Source organism: Malaclemys terrapin, chromosome 3 (genome assembly GCF_027887155.1).
Source record: "Malaclemys terrapin pileata isolate rMalTer1 chromosome 3, rMalTer1.hap1, whole genome shotgun sequence".
Classification (NCBI taxonomy): Eukaryota; Metazoa; Chordata; order Testudines; family Emydidae; genus Malaclemys; species Malaclemys terrapin.
In genome coordinates this window covers 173133973-173153400 of record NC_071507.1, presented here as the reverse complement: position 1 = coordinate 173153400, position 19428 = coordinate 173133973, and the positions used below count along the sequence as shown (strand labels likewise).

At 39.2% G+C, this 19428-nt stretch overlaps 1 protein-coding gene across 1 annotated transcript in view; it reads left to right on the top strand.

The window, feature by feature from the left end:
* Positions 1 to 19428, top strand: part of EIPR1 (EARP complex and GARP complex interacting protein 1) — a 174400-nt gene that overhangs the window by 17346 nt on the left and 137626 nt on the right. Inside the window, exon 3 of the mRNA XM_054022778.1 lies at positions 4652 to 4784. Coding sequence (XP_053878753.1) covers positions 4652 to 4784 — 133 coding nt within the window. The remainder of the gene's footprint in view (positions 1 to 4651; positions 4785 to 19428) is intronic.

Below are 19428 nucleotides of genomic sequence, written 5' to 3'. Positions count from 1 at the left end.
ACAGTTTCATAACAACTATTCTTTGTTGCTATCTGAACACACGTGAAAAGACAGTCCTCACACTGAAGACATTACAATCTAAAAACACCTGGAAGGTGGGGTAAAGGGGGATATGGAGATAATCTATATAGATATAAAAGCAAAGTCGTCATGATATCTGACACATTCTTAGTTAGTTCCATGGGTTTTATTTAATTTTTTATTATGGGGTCAGAGGTGGGGTGAGCGGGGAATAGGAGGAGGAAGGAATGGGAGGAGAATCAGTGTGGAGGATGATGTGGAGACGGAAAGAGGAAAAGAAGCATGGATGGCAGGGAGAACCAGGCTTACAGCACAGGAACTGTAAAGAAGGGGGCAGGAGGGAAGTTGGAGCTAACAACCAGTTAGGGCAGACTGCACATTTGTAAATAGTCTGATGCCCTAGTAGGGATCCAGGAGCTACCGGTGTATGCTGCCACACTGGCTCTTGTGGAGACGGGTATTTTTGGCTCCTGGGGGTCTGTTCCACTTTGAAAAGTCCTATGCTTTCATCCCATAGAGCTGGAGGTGAAGTCCTCTGCCTGCTTTCTCTCCATACAACCTTTCCAGAAAGGGGTAAATATAAGTATTAGTCCCTATTTATTTGCCCACTGTCATCCTCTTCTGTTCACTGATGCATTCTGTTTCTTACTCTTGTCTAGTTCCCCTCCCTGATGGTGATGCAAGGTCTTTGGTCTTGTCCCTTTAAGTACTGTTCTCTGCTTAACATCCCTGCTTCTACATTTGTCTCCTTCTAGTGCTGTTTCACGCATCTATGGAAATGGGGGCATAGAAGCTCTCGGAACAGGAAAAGAGCACTGTACTGGGTTTTTGCTACTGTCAAGCAGGGAAAGCAAGGGTTGGATTTTACTCTCTGCAAGGCCCTAACGTGACTCCCTTAACCTTTGATTTAGAAAGAGGAACCGAGGTGGTGGTTAGAGGTGAGAAGGAAAGGACCTCCTTATAAAATGGATTTGGCCAACCTTGTTTGAATTGGACTTTCCTGACTTGAGCCATTACAAGCAACAACTGTATGTGGCTTGAAAAGTATTCAGTTTTAAGGATCACAAAACTTTAAAAATTTGTGTAAAATTTTGTTCTGGAGAAAATCAGACAGAAGTGTTGAATGATCATTCTTTAGTGAACTTCCAATATTTTGGAAGAAAACGAAACATGTTATTGTTCTTACTTTCAGCTTGTGTACATAGTGAATTTTCCCAGAATAGCTATAGCAGAATAGAAGAACAGGAGTACTTGTGGCACCTTAGAGACTAACAAATTTATTAGAGCATAAGCTTTCGTGGACTACAGCCCACTTCTTCGGATGCATATCCGAAGAAGTGGGCTGTAGTCCACGAAAGCTTATGCTCTAATAAATTTGTTAGTCTCTAAGGTGCCACAAGTACTCCTGTTCTTCTTTTTGCGGATACAGACTAACACGGCTGTTACTCTGAAACTTATAGCAGAATAATTATTTCTGTATTGGTAAATAAATATCTCTGTATTGGTATTATTTCCCTGTGTGGGGACACTTTTTTTGGCATAAAAGTGATTTTTATTAGCAAAGCAAAATAATTCTGGATTGGAGCATCCACACAGGGGCATTATTCAGCTATAGCTGTACTGGAAAACTTCTCCATGTTGACAAGCCATTACTTACCACTTGCTAACTCTATCCCTTTCTAAGGTGCTTGCCACCATGGTATCTAATTCACACAACATATGATTATATTTAATCTATTAACTCATCTGTGCACTTGTTAACTTTTGATTGATGTCTTACTTGGACAACATTGGTTAGTACATTTCAGAGTTGAAGCCCATATAAGAGTGTGATGTGAAGTGGTCTGTCTTATTTGCCAGAATTGGCCATTATGGCATCGGATTGTGTTAAGTATAAATTTGGCCCAAATGTATTTGAAGAAAACACTAAATATGAATGACAGAAGAATTAACAAGATTTCATCGACTTTAGAAATGTGTGCTGAATGTTCACAATGGCCAGGCTAAGAAGAACATTAGCACAGAAACCATGGAGAGAAAATCCTTTTTTTCCATTGTTAAGCCCCCTCCCTTCTTACTCACAGCAGGTCAACATGTTCACACTTTGCTGTAGCATCTCTTCTTGTACCCAGGATGCATGTCACCGCTACCAAGGAAGGATATTTCATATTTTCCCTACACCAAAAGGATATAAAAATAAGCTTTTGTCAAATGTGAAATTTTATTTTAATCAAGGATTTATACATAACCTGCATGAGTTGACTCTTTGCTCCTGCAGAGTTACCTGGTAGCTGTGAGATCAGCTGAAGCAGAATCTTCACAGCAGAGTAGAAACTGTCTATATGACTTTGAGGGGCCTTATATAATGGTAAAAGGTACTCTTTTGGTTTATGTGCTGAATGACCCACTTAACCTGGTTAGTGGGGGACATATAATACACATTGCTGAAGTAAATGGATTTTTGATTTGTAGTTCACCTTTAGGGAACCAATTGCACTGCAAGGAGTCTACTTAATAATTTCAGTAGAAGGTTTCACATTTTTTGAGAGTAAGAAAAAGATGCAAACAGGCAGGACTGATGTACTGCGTGCTGCAGCATTGGCATAAATTTTTAGTTTGAATCTTTCCATATGCAGGATAGTACAGTGATTCTCACATTCTAAACATCCTGCTATAAATCTTTCTCTTACTTGAAATGGTGAACTGGAGGGATCCTGGGATGCAAGACTGAGAAGCAATTGTAAAAGATTGACATCGTAGGAATAGCCCTTCAATCCTAACTATGTGGCTGTTTAGAGGTACTTTAGGCCAAAGAATTATAAAAGGAAGAATTCTTCCACTGACTGTAATTCCAGTCTACGTTGCTATTGCCTTCTCTTATCGTCCTGTCCCAAATTAAAAAATACGGTATTTTGCTTCCAGTTTGTCTGCAAATAGTTGGAATTGTAAGTTTATCCAGTACAAATATGCATTTTACCTTTGATAAAGAGTCTCACAACATGCTTTATCGTGACTGTCAAGAGCTAAAAAGAGAAGGCCTGAAGGTCAAATATAAAGATGAAATGAGGGAGAAATCATTATAGATGAGGCAGCACAAGTCATAATGTGCAGTTGTGGGAACAGGATATAGAGGAGGCCAAGGTAGAGTGTGGCAGATTAGATGATGCTCAAGCAAGAGTTAAGGTTACATGAAACCGGGGACAATTTTTTGAAAGGCAGAGGGTTACTTTAAATTGGACATGAAGATGGATATGTCTTGGTATAGGGGATGAATAATGTCTCACTTCATAGATGGATTCATCGTTTGGGTCATCAAATGATGACTGGAGGGAGATGGCTCCTTGAGCAACTGATGAGCATTTTAGATTCTTAGATGTGTTAGAGTCTGATAGGAGACTAGGAGAATAGTACTAGTATCGGGGAACCAAAGTCCAATTTAAGACAGTAATTGCAGATGGCAGCACTGAAGAGATTGAGGAAAAGGTGAATACTAATTTGAGATGAACGAGACTAGAGGATATAACCCTTCTTGTGGTTGGGAGTTGATGGATTGAGAGCAAGATCATCTCGTAGCGAATACTCAGTATTGCAAAACTAAACAAACAAATCCTAAAACTGGACTGATTGGTTCTATCTAGTGCATTAAACACTTCAAAAAAATGGCCTACAGCACTGTGTGGCTAAACTTTAGTATGACATAATTTAATAGTAGGGACTAGGATGTTTTTAGTTTAATTTTTTTTTCTTTGCCATGCAGAGGGTTCTGTTCTTGAACCTCTGATAGGGCTTACTTGCATGGGTAAAGTTACTCATGCATGTTAAGTGTTTGTTTTTCAGGGGCAGTCTTAGTCAGTATCCCCTGCTTTTTGTATGAGTCTTCCACATGGTAGCTGAGGAAATAAACCCAATTTTTAAAAATTGGAAAAAAGTGTTTATAAAACAAAAGAAAAAATTGGCAAGGGGGAGGGTTGTGAGTAACACCTGAAACCACTTGTTAAATCTTATAAACAATTTCTAGATTCTAAGTTGACTATATGGTTATAAGTTGAAAGGTTGACATTTTTTCCCCTGTCTAATTTTTTTTTAAATGGTGACAGATTTCCTGATGTGTTGGTGATAAGTGCAGATGTATATACAGTAGTTGAAGAGAGAGTGCTGAAAAACTTCTAGTAGGGCATCAGTTTTCCTATTACATCTACTAATAATCCCTCCTTCTATCCATTTAAGGGAGATTCATTTCTGTTGATCTGGATACAGAATTATCTTAGACATTTAGATGGAGGGTTTGAATGCTTTCATTTCAGTTAATTGCTAGCAAAGTGATGAGCTGCAAGTTTAGGGCTCTAGTAGCTTATTTTCTGTTAACCATCAAATGGAAAATGTGGTTGTATTCTGTAGTCGCAACACCAGGGAAAATAAACAAAAGGGATTTCTTCACAATAAGATAATCACTTTTTTAGAGAAAATATCCTGCATGAAATTAAAGCGTTATATTGTTAGTATAACAATTAATTAAAGTAGATATCAGTCATAAAACTCATATTACATGGTTCTGTGCTGTCATCATGTATAATTAAGACCCACAGGAAAGCAGTGGAGCCCTAATGTTATCTTTTTATTGTATTTGTAGATTCACATAATAGATTTTGATGATGAAAATAACATTATAAACAAAAATGTTCTCATCCATCAAGCGGGTGAAATTTGGCACATTAGTGCCAGTCCTGCAGATAAAGGTGTGCTAGCAACCTGCTACAATAAAAGTAAGTGCATTTTTACAACTTATCTGAACTTGTGTGTTTTAATATTTATGGGATGTACAATGGCTGCACATCTGGCAATACAAGTAGCTTAAAATGGGATCTCTTCTATTATATGCACTTTTCCAAAACACTTTCTTAAATATACATTCTTGAAGCAAGATTAAAAAATAAGAATGGCCGTACCGGGTTAGACCAAAGGTCCATCTAGCCCAGTATCTTGTCTACCGACAGTGGCCAATGCCAGGTTCCCCAGAGGGAGTGGACCAACAGGCAATGATCAAGTGATCTCTCTCCTGCCATCCATCTCCATCCTCTGACAAACAGAGGCTAGGTTGTAAGTTGTTTTGTTTCCCTGATTAAATTAACCTAACTAGAGTTGCCTTCTATTTATCTTTTTATAGGCTTTGGTACTTTTAGAGTTCATGTTTACTGGTTTTTCAAACTGGTAACGTAAAAGATGGTTTCAAAATAGTGTATTGCCATCACTAATCTCTTCTAGAAAGTGCAGAAACATTTTAATATAGTAGTTACAAATTACATATATAATACTTATACACACATAGAGGATTGTATAGCTTTTACCTAAAATATCTCACCAGCAACAGCTTAAGACTCCTTGGCCAGCCTAAACTTACATGCACAGCTATTGTCTGAAGATGCTCTGTATACTTCCTGGGCCAGAATATGTGGAGACTACATATTTTGAGGCTTGAAAAAATCACTCTTTTCCCACTGGTTAGTGGGAAGTTTATCTCTGTCAAGCAAAGGGACCTATGATATTTGTTTGAATAAATATTCAGTTTCGTTAAAATAAATTCTAGGCCATAGTTTTTTGAAGATAACCATCTCAATGTGAATGAAACATAAATTAACATTTATTTTCCTGAATCTTGAGACAGATCCAGAGCCTCAGCTACTTCTCATACTTCAACCTTGTAGCTGTGTCTGTGAAATTAAGACTTTGCTGACTTACTGCTGGTATTCTAACCCATTAATAAAAACAGTCATAAATAACTTTTTCTTATGCTTAACAAAACTAAGACTTATTCATAGTGGATGGGTACAGTAACAAACCTTTTCAGTTTTCTAAGGGGGGGAATTGGACTGAAAGACAGAGACAAAATGGTACTGGCGTGACTTATTGGGCATAACTTCCTCACCTTGCCAGTGATCCATGGGGAAGGTTGAAAGAGCTGGAATCTGTCCTAAAATTCCTTACCTATTTAAATGACTTCAAGCTAGTTTCTCAGTAGCTCCTTGATAAAATCACCTGGTCATGTGAATGTATACTATTTTTTTTTTTTTTTTCAAACACAAAAAATCCCCTCTAGTTTCTTAATGCTGTTTTTCTTTAGTTTTCTTGAGCTGGTGAGTACTAATTTTAAAGAGCCTTGAACTATGCACAGTGTGAAATGTGTTTAAAGAACAAATTAGATACTTGTTTTTATTTATAGTTGTCCAGCAAGTGGAGTAGGTAGGTAGATGATGTCCCATTCATTTTTTTCAGTTTTTACATATAAAATTTATATATTTCTTTGAATGTAAACATTAATAGTTTTAAACTATGTCTACAGCTCTCTTCGGACTTTATTTTTTCTAGAAAATATTACACTTTAATGCAAATCTTTCTAAAATCACTATTAGAGACTGTATCATGTTGCATTGTTTGTAATAGGAATATGTATAATAGTTTAAGAATTGCATTTGTTTGATAGTTAGCTTATTTAATAGTCTTATACTAGAAATGATGGGGCTGAATCTAAACACCTCAATTTTTTTGTGATATTCTGTTTCAATCTATATCCATTTTTTTTTATCTCTGCAGCTTTGGACCCATGTCTAGTTCACATGTTTATTTTTTCTGCTCTAGCCTTTGTATTCTAGCTCACGTTTGTTTTCTTCAACAAATTTATGTATATTAAGTTGTATTATTTGGGTTTCATGCATCTTCATTTAGAATAATCGGCCACACGCATTTAAGAGAAAACAAGTTCTGATTCAGAAATTATTATTGATGTTTCTAAATAACAATGTATGGAGTAGAAAGCACACAGTATGGTGTTCTTATAACAAGGAATATTGAATGTAGCAGGCAACTTACTTTAAGTAGTAATGCAAGCAAATGAAACAATCAGAACCCTTTTAGAGCTACTACTTTGGCATAGAAGAGCCTCTAACTTTCCTCTTGTCTAGCCACCAGACATGGGGTGTTGTTTTGGGATAGCCTTAGTTATACTCTCAACTGGCAGCATAAGATTCTTGGAAAATTTAGATAGGCTCCCATTTTCAACCACAATATTAATTTTAGCTTTCAAGTCACTGCACTATATTGTGCCTCCCTATTTCTATGAACCTCCTTACCCCCATAGACCATTTCATCAGCTGTGCTCCTCTACTTAGTGTTTGCTAAATCACATTACTTCCACATGGAAAACTGAGATGGTATTCTAATCTTTTATTTTTCCTTCTTTCTGGATCGCTTCTGTTTGAACTACTTGTAAATTAGTTTGTCATCCATAGCAGAAGTTGCCTTCTTATCTTGGACATCTTTGTTTTGTTTTTAACTTATTATAGCGCATAGGGAGATGTCTTCTATGTAATGGACAATTACATAAGTGCTGTCTGTAATTTTTGATATTTGAAAATATGTTGTGCTAAATTTCACTGGAAATTGATAAAAAAAATTTTGGATGAGACTAGCTAATTAATACAAGGTCACGGTCTTTCCCTTCAAAAAAAAAAAAAAAAAAGCATGCATGCACCCCACCCCCACTTCAAATAAAACTGTCCATTTTGGTCAGTCTGGGTTATCTGCTGCCCCTCCTCAAACTGGGACCGAAAAAGTCTATTGCCAGCACTTGTACTTCAGCAAGATGGCAATAACGCTTCAAAATGAAGATTGTGCGTGTGAGAGAGAGATGTGCTGTACTAATGCAGGACACAGGAAAAGAGTGTAAGGAAATGTGACTTGTTCCCATTTTTAGTAGCTATCTTTGAAGTTACCAAAATGATGGGCAAAATCTAGGGAAGAAGAGGGATAATTACACTTTCACTTCCATTTCAAAGCTCTTTGAGAGAAAGCTAATGGGTAAAGCACTTACGAACTCCTCTATACAAGTCTCCTTAAATACAAGAGCAAACTTATTATACGAAAAAGCCTTGGATGGGAATAACCTCAGTGGGAATAACTTTTATTTGTTTGTTACTTTTTTGAGGTATATTTAACTACCAAAGTCAAGACTGAACTGTGGCTTCCTATTGTTTCATAAACCAGAAAAAGGCACAGTATATATGCATCAAAGTATTTGTGAATCTTAATTATTTCTTTCTATGTATTTAAATGGATAGACATAATTACATTTTTTTTTCAGGCTATCCGGAAATTCGAACCTCCATTTTTTTAGATGGAAGTTGAGTATAATACAGATTGTGTACCCCTTTTTTTACTACTTGAATAATATTCCCTACCTATATCACATGGCTGTTGTGAGGCTTAATGCATTAACTTTTTTGCAAAACATATTGTGGATATGCATATTAGAGTAACCTTGCCTCTGTTTCAGTGTTTTTCACTCAATCTGATGTGTCACTTTTGAGACTGACTACTTTTCTTCCTAAACTCTCTAACTTCAGTTAGTCTGTCCTGTGTTGCTACCAGATTCTCTTGAGTACTGTTTCCCTAAACTGTTTTTATATGAGCATAGCTGTTTCCCTATTTTTCTCCTTACCTTCCTGGCTTATGGTGAAAATGTTTTTTGCAGGCTCTTTCATACCTTTCCCTCCAATTTTCAGTACAATCCATCCATCTTTTGCACTTATTAAGTTATTTAAATGTTACACATCTAAATTTTATTAACTTAACTTTAAGTTATTTAGATGTTATGTTATAGTAATGGCATCTAATCAACAGAGGGCACTAACATTTTGGTTCTATTTAATGGATGTCATTATTCTGAGATGTTTCCCTTATATTATATTTTTTTGAGACACAGCACGGATAGCCATGGTGCTACAAAATGGTTTGTAACCCACAGGATGTCTGCTTAATTTTAGTTCAAAGTATGGTAAGAACTGGCTAAGAGAAACAGACACTAAGTACAGAAAGTTATACCATTCAGAGATCAAGATCTAAAATGGAAGAAGTGGGTCACATGTATCATAGTATTGACAGAAGAAAAAGCAGACTTCCAGTATTGTATAGTGTTGTGATGTTTTTGGTCATGCCTCCTGTGTTATGGAGGCTATGAACGAATGTAATGAGTTCATAGAGGAGTGCCCTCCTACGTAGCGTCTTGTATATTTCCTCAAGAGTAAGGAGATGATGATGCTCATCAACAGCTCTGGTAGGCTTTTAAAAAGTCAGAGCCTCTCTCTAGCATCTACTCCTGCCTTTTCCTTCCCAGAATACATAGCAGCTGCTCCCAGCGCTGCAATTGCAGTAGTAAGATTTTCTCTTCTGAATCATCCATCTGGCTGGGAAACCACCTCCACAAGAGGCACAAAGCCATGTTTGGAATCAGGAGCCATATACAAAATGTAAGACGGAAAACACAACCTCTTCACTGCTCTGTGGCATCTAGCACATTCCTGGAGCAAGACACTGTAAAAGTGCTGATAGAAATCTTTCACTACCTGTGATTGAGACCGGTGCATATTGTTGGTGAAAACAGCAACCAGGACTGATGGAGGGTGTCAATGCTACTTTTACCGTCTTAAAGCTATTGTCTGGGTATTTTTTAAATATATAAGGTTTGGTTAGTCCAAAGATTATAAAGTACCATATGTTATCTAGCCTCCCATTTTTGAACAAGATAACTGGGAAGCTGGCAAAGAACTACCTTTAAATGTGCCTATCCACACCAGTTTTATGGATCTTTGCCAAATGAGGTTCAGTCCAGATCATGGGACAGAGAAAGTGTTCTTCATACTGATGGCACTTTTCCTGCCCATGGACAGAGAGAGGATGTCCATACTCATCCCCCTGGATCTGTGTGCTGTGCTGATAATGGCAAACTACTGTCCTGTCTTGGAGACATAGCAGGTGTTGATGGGAAGTCTCTGAAATAGCTCTGGTCCTTCCTTTTAGGATGCTCACAAAGTGTGGTGTTGGGAAAGTGCTCCTTTACTTCAGAGCACTCACCAGACTTGAGGGAGTCCCACAAAACATGATTGTCTCTTCTGTTCTTTAAACATCTATGTGACACCATTGGACTTAGCAACTGCCCATCCATCCCCAATGGAATCGAATATCAGCAGTACAGGTTCGTCACTTTAGAATAGCTTCATGGTGGTTCTGTTTGCAATGTCTGATTGAGACCAGCATCTGGATGAGATAGCTGGTTGAACCTGAATCTTGGGAGGAGAAAGCTGATAGTGGTAGGGATGTAAAACAATAACTGGTTAACCGATAAGCATCAGTCTTATCAGTAATGTATTCAGTAAATGGTAAGGGGGCCAAGGCTGGGGCCACAGTTGGGGGTGGACTGGGAGTGGAGCCCTGGGACCCCAGGGGGGCCAGCTAATGGGTGCGGGGCTGCCAGCCGGGACCCTGGGTAAAACATGGGGGTGCTGCAGCAACCCCCGCATCCCTAGTTCCTATGCCTATGTTGTGAACTCATGTGTTGGTTAAAGGTTTAACCATTACATTTTAATAGTTTAAAAGGTTGTTTTTTTAAACGTTATTTACATCCCTGGATAGTGGCAAGACCGAAGTATTTTAAAAAGGTAGCAACTACCATTGCATTACCCTCTGGTGAAGGGCCTGTATTCATGTGTAAGAGAATTTGTTTTGATGAAAGGAGGGGAGGATGAGTTTTTTTTGTTAATAATTCAGCACATGTCCAGGCTTGTCATCTGCTCCTGAGTTATCAGAATGCGTGAACTCTTAAAAAGTCAGAAGATTTTTGGTGTTTTCAGAACTATACTGGGAGATGATAGTGAGGATTTTTATGATTCCAGATTTTTTTTATATTTAAGATATATTTTTATTTTTGCCTCCTATTTGTTTCTCTTTCTGTCAAATTGCAGGAAATATTTAAAAAGGAAATAAAAAGCACAAATACCACCATTGTGCTGACAACTTGCACAAGTCATGACTTACTATATAGTAAGCAGTGTCTGGCTGATTGGGCTAGCATTCAGCAGTATTTACATAGTACAGCAATATTATTTGATTCTTAAGAGGATCTATTCTGTTTAGCCACTTACACTGCACTTTGCACTACGCTCACCAATATACTGTTTGAACCCAATTTTGGGCTATAGTTTCAAATATTTTTAGGAAAGTAAAAATCCTTATTAGAACAACTTGCAGAACAAACTGAACATGACCAAAGGATACAAATGTGTGGAGGGAATGATGATGGGGACACAGAAATACAGAACACGATACTTAATGTATTCCTAGAATATTTTAAAAACATGAAAAATCAACTTCACTTAGCAGTGAAAGAAGAGGTGCTAACCACACCATCTTACTTCCAATAACTTCTCTTCATAGTAATGTGATGGCTGTTTTTTTTTTTTTTTTTTAAACCGGCAGACAAAGGTGGAACATCATAACTATTGTCCTATTTCTCGCCTCCACTTCCCCCTAGAATTTGTATGTATGCACACAATTATTGTTTAGCCAATATATATATATAAAATATAACTTGAATTGTTCCTCAAACTTTTCTTTCCTCAAATGCTTAAGTAATCATTTCTCTTGTTCTTCCCTATATTTTTACAAATCTTGCCCATCTTTCAGTTAGTTATGTGTCCAGGATGCTATGCAACGTTATACATACTATATAGAAAGGGACTCTCTCTTCCATAAAGTAATAATGCCTCTGTGTTTGTTGCTCTAACTTGTATTGAATTTCTTTTGCTGCCATGCATATCTTCTATCATCCCATGGTTATATTCAGCTTTTGTCTTCAGTTTGTGCTTTTTCAAGTATTTACTCCTGTTGAAGCTATGTTTTATATTTTCCAAGAAACGTCAGGGTGATTGAAGTTCCCCATTAGAACCAGGGCCTGTGTTCTGGAAACTTCAGATAATTGTCCAAAGAAAGCCTCGTCTTACCTCATCCTCCTGGTCTGGTGATCTAGAGCACATGCCCACGATGACATCACCCTTGTTGCTCTCGCTTCTAAACTTAACCCAAAGACTCTCAACAGGCTTTTCTCCAGTTTCATACTGGACCTCTGAGCAATCATCCAGTCTCTTACGTACAGTGCTACTCTTCCACCTTTCCTCCCCTGAACAGTTTATACCCATCCATGGCAGTGCTCCAGTCATGTCAGCTACCCCACCAAGTCTCTGTTATTCCAATCATATCATAGTTCTTTGACTGTGCCAGGACTTCCAATTCTTCCTGCTTGTTTCCCAGGCTTCCTGTGTTCGTGTACATGCACCTAAGATAAGTAGCCGATTGTCCTGCTTTCTCAGTATGAATCAGGAGGATCCCTCTCCCTTCCCCCCATTGCACCCTCCTCCTTGTGTTTCCTCCCGGTGTCCCACTTCCCCACTTACCTCAGGGCTTAGGTCACCGTCCCCTGGCGAACCTAGTTTAAAGCCCTCCTCACTAGGTTAGCAAGCCTGCCTGTGAAGATACTCTTCCCTCTCTTTGTTAGATGGATCTCATCTCTTCCTAGCAATCCTTCTTCCCAGAACAACATTCCATGGTTGAGGAATTCAAAGTCCTCTCTCTGACACCACCTGCGTAACCACGCATTTACCTCCACAATTTGACGGTTCCTATCTGGGCCTTTTCTTTCAACAGGGAGGATGGATGAGGACACGATTTGCACCTTAAACTCCTGTATACTTCTTCCCAGAGCCACCTAGTCCTCACAAAAGGAAGAAAGGAGAGTAACAAAATACGGACCCTGGACTTCAGAAAAGCAGACTTTGACTCCTTTAGGGAACTGATGGGCAGGATCACTGGGAGGCTAATGTGAGGGGGAAAGGAGTCCAGGAGAGCTGGCTATATTTTAAAGAAGCCTTATTGAGGGCACAGGAACAAACCAGCCCGATGTGCAGAAAGAATAGCAAATATGGCAGGCAACAAGCTTGGCTTAACAGTGAAATCTTTTTTGAGCTTAAACACAAAAAGGAAGCTTACAAGAAGTGGAAACTTGGACAGGTGGAGTGGAGTATAAAGATATTGCTAGAGCATGCAGGGGTGTAATCAGGAAGGCCAAAACACAACTGGAGTTGCAAGGGATGTGAAGGGTAACAAGAAGGGTTGCTACAGTTATGTTAGCAACAAGAAAAAGGTCAGGGAAAGTGTGGGACCCTTAATGAATGGGGGAGGCAACCTAGTGACAGATGATATGGAAAAAGCTGAAGTACTCAATGATTTTTTTTGCCTTGATCTTCACAGACAAGGTCAGTTCCCACACTGCTGTCCTGGGTGACAGAGTATGGGGAGGAGATGAGAAGCCCTCAGTGGTGAAAGAACAGGTTAAGGACCATTTAGAAAAGGTGGACATGCAGAAGTCCAGGGGTCCAGATCTAATGCATCCGAAGGTGATGAGGGAATTGGCTGATGTGATTGCAGAGCCATTGGCCATTATATTTGAAAACTCGTGGTGATCGGGGGAGGTCCCAGATGATTGGAAAAAGGCAAATATAGTGTCCGTCTTTAAAAGAGGGAAGAAGGAGAACCCAGGGAACTACAGACCAGTCAGCCTCACCTTAGTCCCTGGCAAAATCATGTAGCAGGTCCTCAAGGAAACCATTTTGAAGCACTTGGAGGAGAGGTAGGTGATCAGGAACAGTCAACATGGATTTACCAAGGGCAAGTCATGCCTGACCAATTTGATTGCCTTCTATGATGAGATAACTGGCTCTGTGGATATGGGGAAAGCAGTGGATGTGATATTTCTTGACTTTAGCAAAGCTTTTGATACAGTCTTCCACAGTATTATTGCCAGTAAGTTAAAAAAGTATGGATTGGATGAATGGACTATAAGGAGGATAGAAAGCTGGCTAGATTGTCGGGCTCAACAGGTAGTGATCAACAGCTCGATGTCTAGTTGACAGCTGGTATCAAGCATAGTATCCCAGGGGTGGGTCCTGGGGCTGGTTTTGTTTAACATCTTGATTAATGATCTGGATGATGGGATGGATTGCACCGTCAGCAAGTTCACAGATGACACTATGCTGGGGGAAGAGGTAGACAAGCTGGAGAGTAGGGATACGGTCCAGAGTGACCTAAACAAATTGGAGGATTGGGCCAAAAGAAATCTGATGAGGTTGAACAAGGACAAGTGCAGAGTCCTACACTTAGGACAGAAGAATCCCATGCACTGCTACAGGCTAGGGACCGACTGGCTAAGTAGCAGTTCTGCAGAAAAGGACCTGTGGATTACAGTGGATGAGGAATTGGATATGAGTCAGCAGTGTGCCCTTGTTGCCAAGAAGGCTAATGGCATATTGGGCTGCATTAATAGGAGCATTGCCAGCAGATCGAGGGAAGTGATTATTCCCCTCTATTCGGCACTGGTGAGGCCACATCTGGAGTATTGCATCCAGTTTTGGGCCCCCCACTACAGAAAGGATGTGGACATATTGGAGAGAGTCCAGCGGAAGGCAACAAAAGTGAACGGGGTGCTGGGGCACATGATTTATGAGGAGAGGCTGAGGGAACTGGGCTTGTTTAGTCTGCAGAAGAGAAGAGTGAGGGTGGATTTGATAGCAGCCTTCAACTACCTGCAGGGTGGGGTTCCAAAGAGGATGGAGCTCGGCTGTTCTCAGTGGTGGCAGATGACAGAACAAGGAGCAATGGTCTCAAGTCGCAGTGTGGGAGGTCTAGGTTGGATATTAGGAAATGCTATTTCATTAGGAGGGTGGCAAAGCATTGGAATGGGTTACCTAAGGTGGTGGTGGAATCTGGCTGGGATGAGTTGGTGTTGGTCCTGCTTTGAGCAGGGGGTTGGGCTAGATGACCTTTTGAGGTCTCCTCCAACCCTAATCTTCTATGATTCCATGTTGTTTTTACCCCCTTTGTCCTATAAATTAATAAAGATATTAAATCTAGATTTAACAACCATCCGTGTGGAATACCACTGGATACCTTCCCCAAACTCAGTACATGATCATTTATCATTGCCTTTTTGTTTATGGTTCTTCAATTGGTTTTCAGTCCATGTGACAGTGCTCTTTTCCAGCTCAGTTTCTATTAACCCTTCCATTAAGATTTTGCTAAGAACTGTATTAAATACTTATTTAAGTAAAATCTAAATATTATACATTCGTTGTGTTTCCTTCTCCAACTACTTATGCATCTTGATTTTAAAAATGAAAATTTATCTTGTGTTGTTTTTGTTATGCTTTAAAGGAAATATTCCTTCCCCACCGCATCCTGCCTTAAACTTGCTAATGTTTTTAGGTGCTCAACTTTGCATTTATCAGGAATTCATCTTCCTTATTTCTTTGCCAATGCATTCCACATTTGTGTACGGTTATTTATTCCAGACTGCTGGTATCTCTCAGTTTTTCTTCGCTCTTCAGAAACAATTGTCGATGGCTTAAGTAGCTAATTCTAAACACCCTGGAATGTATGCATCTGGACCTGCTGGTTTTGTATCAATGTATTTTTTCCATGTATTTCTCTTTCCTGCTTTTTATTAGATTTATCTAGATTTATAAGGTTTTCATTACTACTTAATTGGCCATACTTTTCTTCCCGTTTATTTTTTTTCTTATTTAAAGACAGATTGTAATGGAAACTGTTCAGGGCCACTGTTTTCTTGTAAACTTGGAAATAATATTCCATCCCAGTATCTGGAGGTCATTTCAGGATCAATGGCAGTAAAGTGATACTTTCACACAGGAAATTCCTTCTCTTTTAGAGCCATAAATCACTGCAAAACAAAGACCAGTGTGCTCATCAAAGAATTAGTCATGACCCAAGATGGTCTTGTGTATATTTTAATACTTTGGGTAAGGATATACATCAAATTTTTACAGAGACTACACTTCTACAACATCCATTCTTTTTTACAGCATTAATTCCCAATCTCATTGATCTGCAAGAAGCTAGTTTTTTGTCTTCTCTAAAGAGTACCATCTGTGCATATTTCTCACTCCTGGATATAAGCTCCCTAAAGTGAGACAGGCAGATACCACCCCCACTTCCACCCCCATCAATAACATGTTTCTGTTCCTAAAGATGGTAGTGGGTTGGAGTGTGAGCCACCCTCTCCTTCTGGTCACTTGCCACCCTTGATATTAACCACTGCCCTTGATATCTTCTGGTCCTATCCTTCTTTACAATTGGTAGTCTACCTCTTTATCTCCCATTCTGGCTCTCAATCCCATTTCAGCTCCACTCTGCTTTGACTAATCTCCTTCTATTCACCTAGCATTATGTTCTGTTCTCATTTAATTTCTTTTCATTTTGCTGAGCTTTCAGCTCTCACGCTGTGCTGGCTCAGAAGCGCCAGCAGGGCGCTGGTCTCCAGAAGTAGCTATTAATCCTTGATTCCATGTATTGAATGGTTCTATGAGCAGAAAGGATGTAAGAGTCGGCAGATGATAGTTTGGGCCTTGCTGGTCTCCAAGGCCATGTCTACACTAGGAAAATAGATTGTTTTAAACTGTGTTAGCTGGTTGTCCCTAAGGCGGTGCCCAAGATTAACTACAATGAGCTAATGTTTTTAAACACAACTTGCTGTATCTATTCTAGGTACAAAGACCTATTTTAAAATGTGCTAGATAACACAGTTTAAAACACGATCTGATTTCCTAGTCCAGACATGACCCGGGCATAGAAATCTTGCACAGATGGTGTCTTTAGAAAAGGAAACATTTACATCTACTTCTGCTTCTTTGAAGATATTATCATCTTGCAGAAATTTCACGTACCTACCTATCTCCCGCCGAATCTGGAGAAGAGCCTTTTTGAGGTACTGTTTATCTTTATTATTGCCATTTTAAGGCACTGACTTTCCCCCCTCCTATTCTATTTTTGGAATTGGCTTTGTTTTGTTTGGGGAGTCTTTCTTTTCCCACTAATAGGAAACTAACTTGATGTTCCAACAATGATGGTACTGGTAGGTGACCACCAGTAACAGAGAGAGTTCATGTTCTCATAGTGCTTTTAGTTTCTGCTGCCCTTAGAAATAAAGAAAATCTTTAGAGCTTGGGGTTCAACCCATCTCTGTTAGGAGTGAGACTCCTGCAAGATCGTGTCTTCAGAAAAGTATAATTATAAGATAAGTAACTTTTCCCTTCCCATACTCCTAGGGTAAGACTTCTTGCAACATAGAGAATTTCGCACAACCTAGGGCCTCTAAAAATTACTTAGCCTTTAGATTTTTGAAATGGAGCGTTTGCGTGGATCCTCATGATAGAGGGAAATAGAGCATGAATTAACTCATTATAAACAATTGATCATGAAACAAATCCAACTTTTCCTTTTGGGATTTTAACATCTAAGTCGACCAAAACCTTTTTAGAAAAACAGTAACTCTTCTCATGTTTCAACTTCTGTTGAAATCAGCTTTGCAAAATACATTTAAAAATCACTCTTCATTCATATCAGTGGTCTGTGTATCCTTACAAGCTAGAATGGTAAAGAGGGGCATGGTGAATAAAAGAATCTTAGATATGTTAGACAATATTTATAATATTCCTTGCTTTACTATTATAGTAATGACCCTCTATCCTTTCCTTAAAAGCAAACTACATGTTATGTACACCCCCCCTCCCCCCGTTTTTTAAAATAACACTAAGGTTGCAAAGTCAAGCAATTATTAAGAAATGCCAGAAATAAGGATGCTTGTGGAACCTTAATTCTTCCCCCTTGTGCAGATGCATTATAATAAGTCTTTAATGACACGACACATATATTTTCTACAAGATCATTGCCTCATTCAATTGACAAAATGTGCAGTGCTCACTGAATGTACAGCTCTTAAATATTTTATTTTATCCTTTGTTCAATGTGTGGCTGCAGGCCTGGTTTACAACACACAATGCAAGCATTGCTCTGAGTACAATCTTATCTATGGTGTTCATCATTATAACTTCTGAGTGCTTCACAAAAATGATTGAGTTTATTTTCACAACATCCCTGTGAGATGAGAATTACAGATGGGAATCACAGGCACATACACATCAAGATTAAAAGTGCACTCTGTTTTTGGGCGCTCAGTTTGAGAAGCTGCGGACTGAATTGTCAGAGTACTTGGCCTTGTATAGCACCTTGTTCAGAGCACAGCTCCCATTGACTCCAGTTGCACTAGAAGGAGTACTCCGCATGTCTGCTAATCAGATTCCAGGTGTCTCAAGTTGGGCACCCAGAAAGTAAAAACACAATTAGTGGCTGTCTGAAAAGTTTGATTTTAAGAGACTTGACTAGCATTCTGTAGAAACTCCATGCTAGAGGCAGGGATAGAATCCATTCAACTGCCTTAACCATGAGAACCTCCATTCTCTTCGTACAATTCAGTGCCTCATTTACTACACACTTTCCAAATTCTGCAAGAAATGAGGTAGGAATCCTACAGACAATCTCATTCACTATACAGTCCTATTCGTTTGAGCACTGTCCATTCTGGCACTGAATTAGGCGGTGGTCCTGTAGAAAGTTAAACATGGTACGTGGTCATGTAGTTAAAGACTATATTGTAATGCATGTGCACAAGGGAGCCAAATTAAGGTTGCACAGACAAACTTAATTCTTGTTTGTCATGTTGGTCGTTCTGCTGCTTACTAACTTTTGAGCACCTGACTTTGCAACCTTGGTGTTCTTTTAATGTTTTTGTATGTAATTAAAAAAAGTGAAAATACAAGTTCCATGATGTGAAACCCTATTGATATCTGCAGGGTTGGAACCTTTAGATCTGCAGTACAGAGTTTCTTTTGTTTGAACAGAGTAATTGATGGTGGTAATTGGTTGTCATCCTCTATGTGGAGCAGCCATTAGACTTACACGAGGCACACGTTTTGCCAATGGGTGGGTTTCATGGCTATTTGCTGTTGGCAGAGGAATGGTGAGGCTGTGTTCCATTCCTTTTTTTGAGAGGCGTGTACCCTTGTGCAGTATTACAGACTGCTTGTCTCTGATCCCTTTAAGCCTGTTCTTGCTGCTCCTCCCCTCTGCTTTCAGACAGATGGCTTTTTTCTTTCTCACTGCCTGAGCTCCAGCAGTGGGCATGTTGAGGACACGTCTTGTTCTCAGTTCCTGTTCCTGGCACCCAGGACCAGGAAAGGAGCAATTGCATGGAAAGTCCTGCTCAGACTCTGTAGTCTCGGCTGGAGCATGCTCAGTACTGAGTCTTCAATTTGATTGCCAAAATTGAATATCTCTCAGCGTATGTGTACTCAGACTTCAGAGGCTTATAACTTGGCCTAATTTAATTGGATTTTCATGGAGAAAAGACTCATCTCTGACACACCTCCCAAATTTCAAGTCCCTGCTCCAAAAAAAGGAGACTCTATAGCTTCTCAAGTGAAACAATTTAAGATTTTTTTGTTTTTGTTTTTTTGTTATGAGCAAAAGTTTTCCCTAGCCTCTTTGTGAGAAACAGTTGTGTCATTTTTGATGAAACTTTCAAGAACAAAAAAAATTCAGTCTGAAGCAGATGCATGGAAAACTTGAGCCCTAACTGTTAAAGTTTTGCAAAGTTATAAGCAACTGAAAACAGGG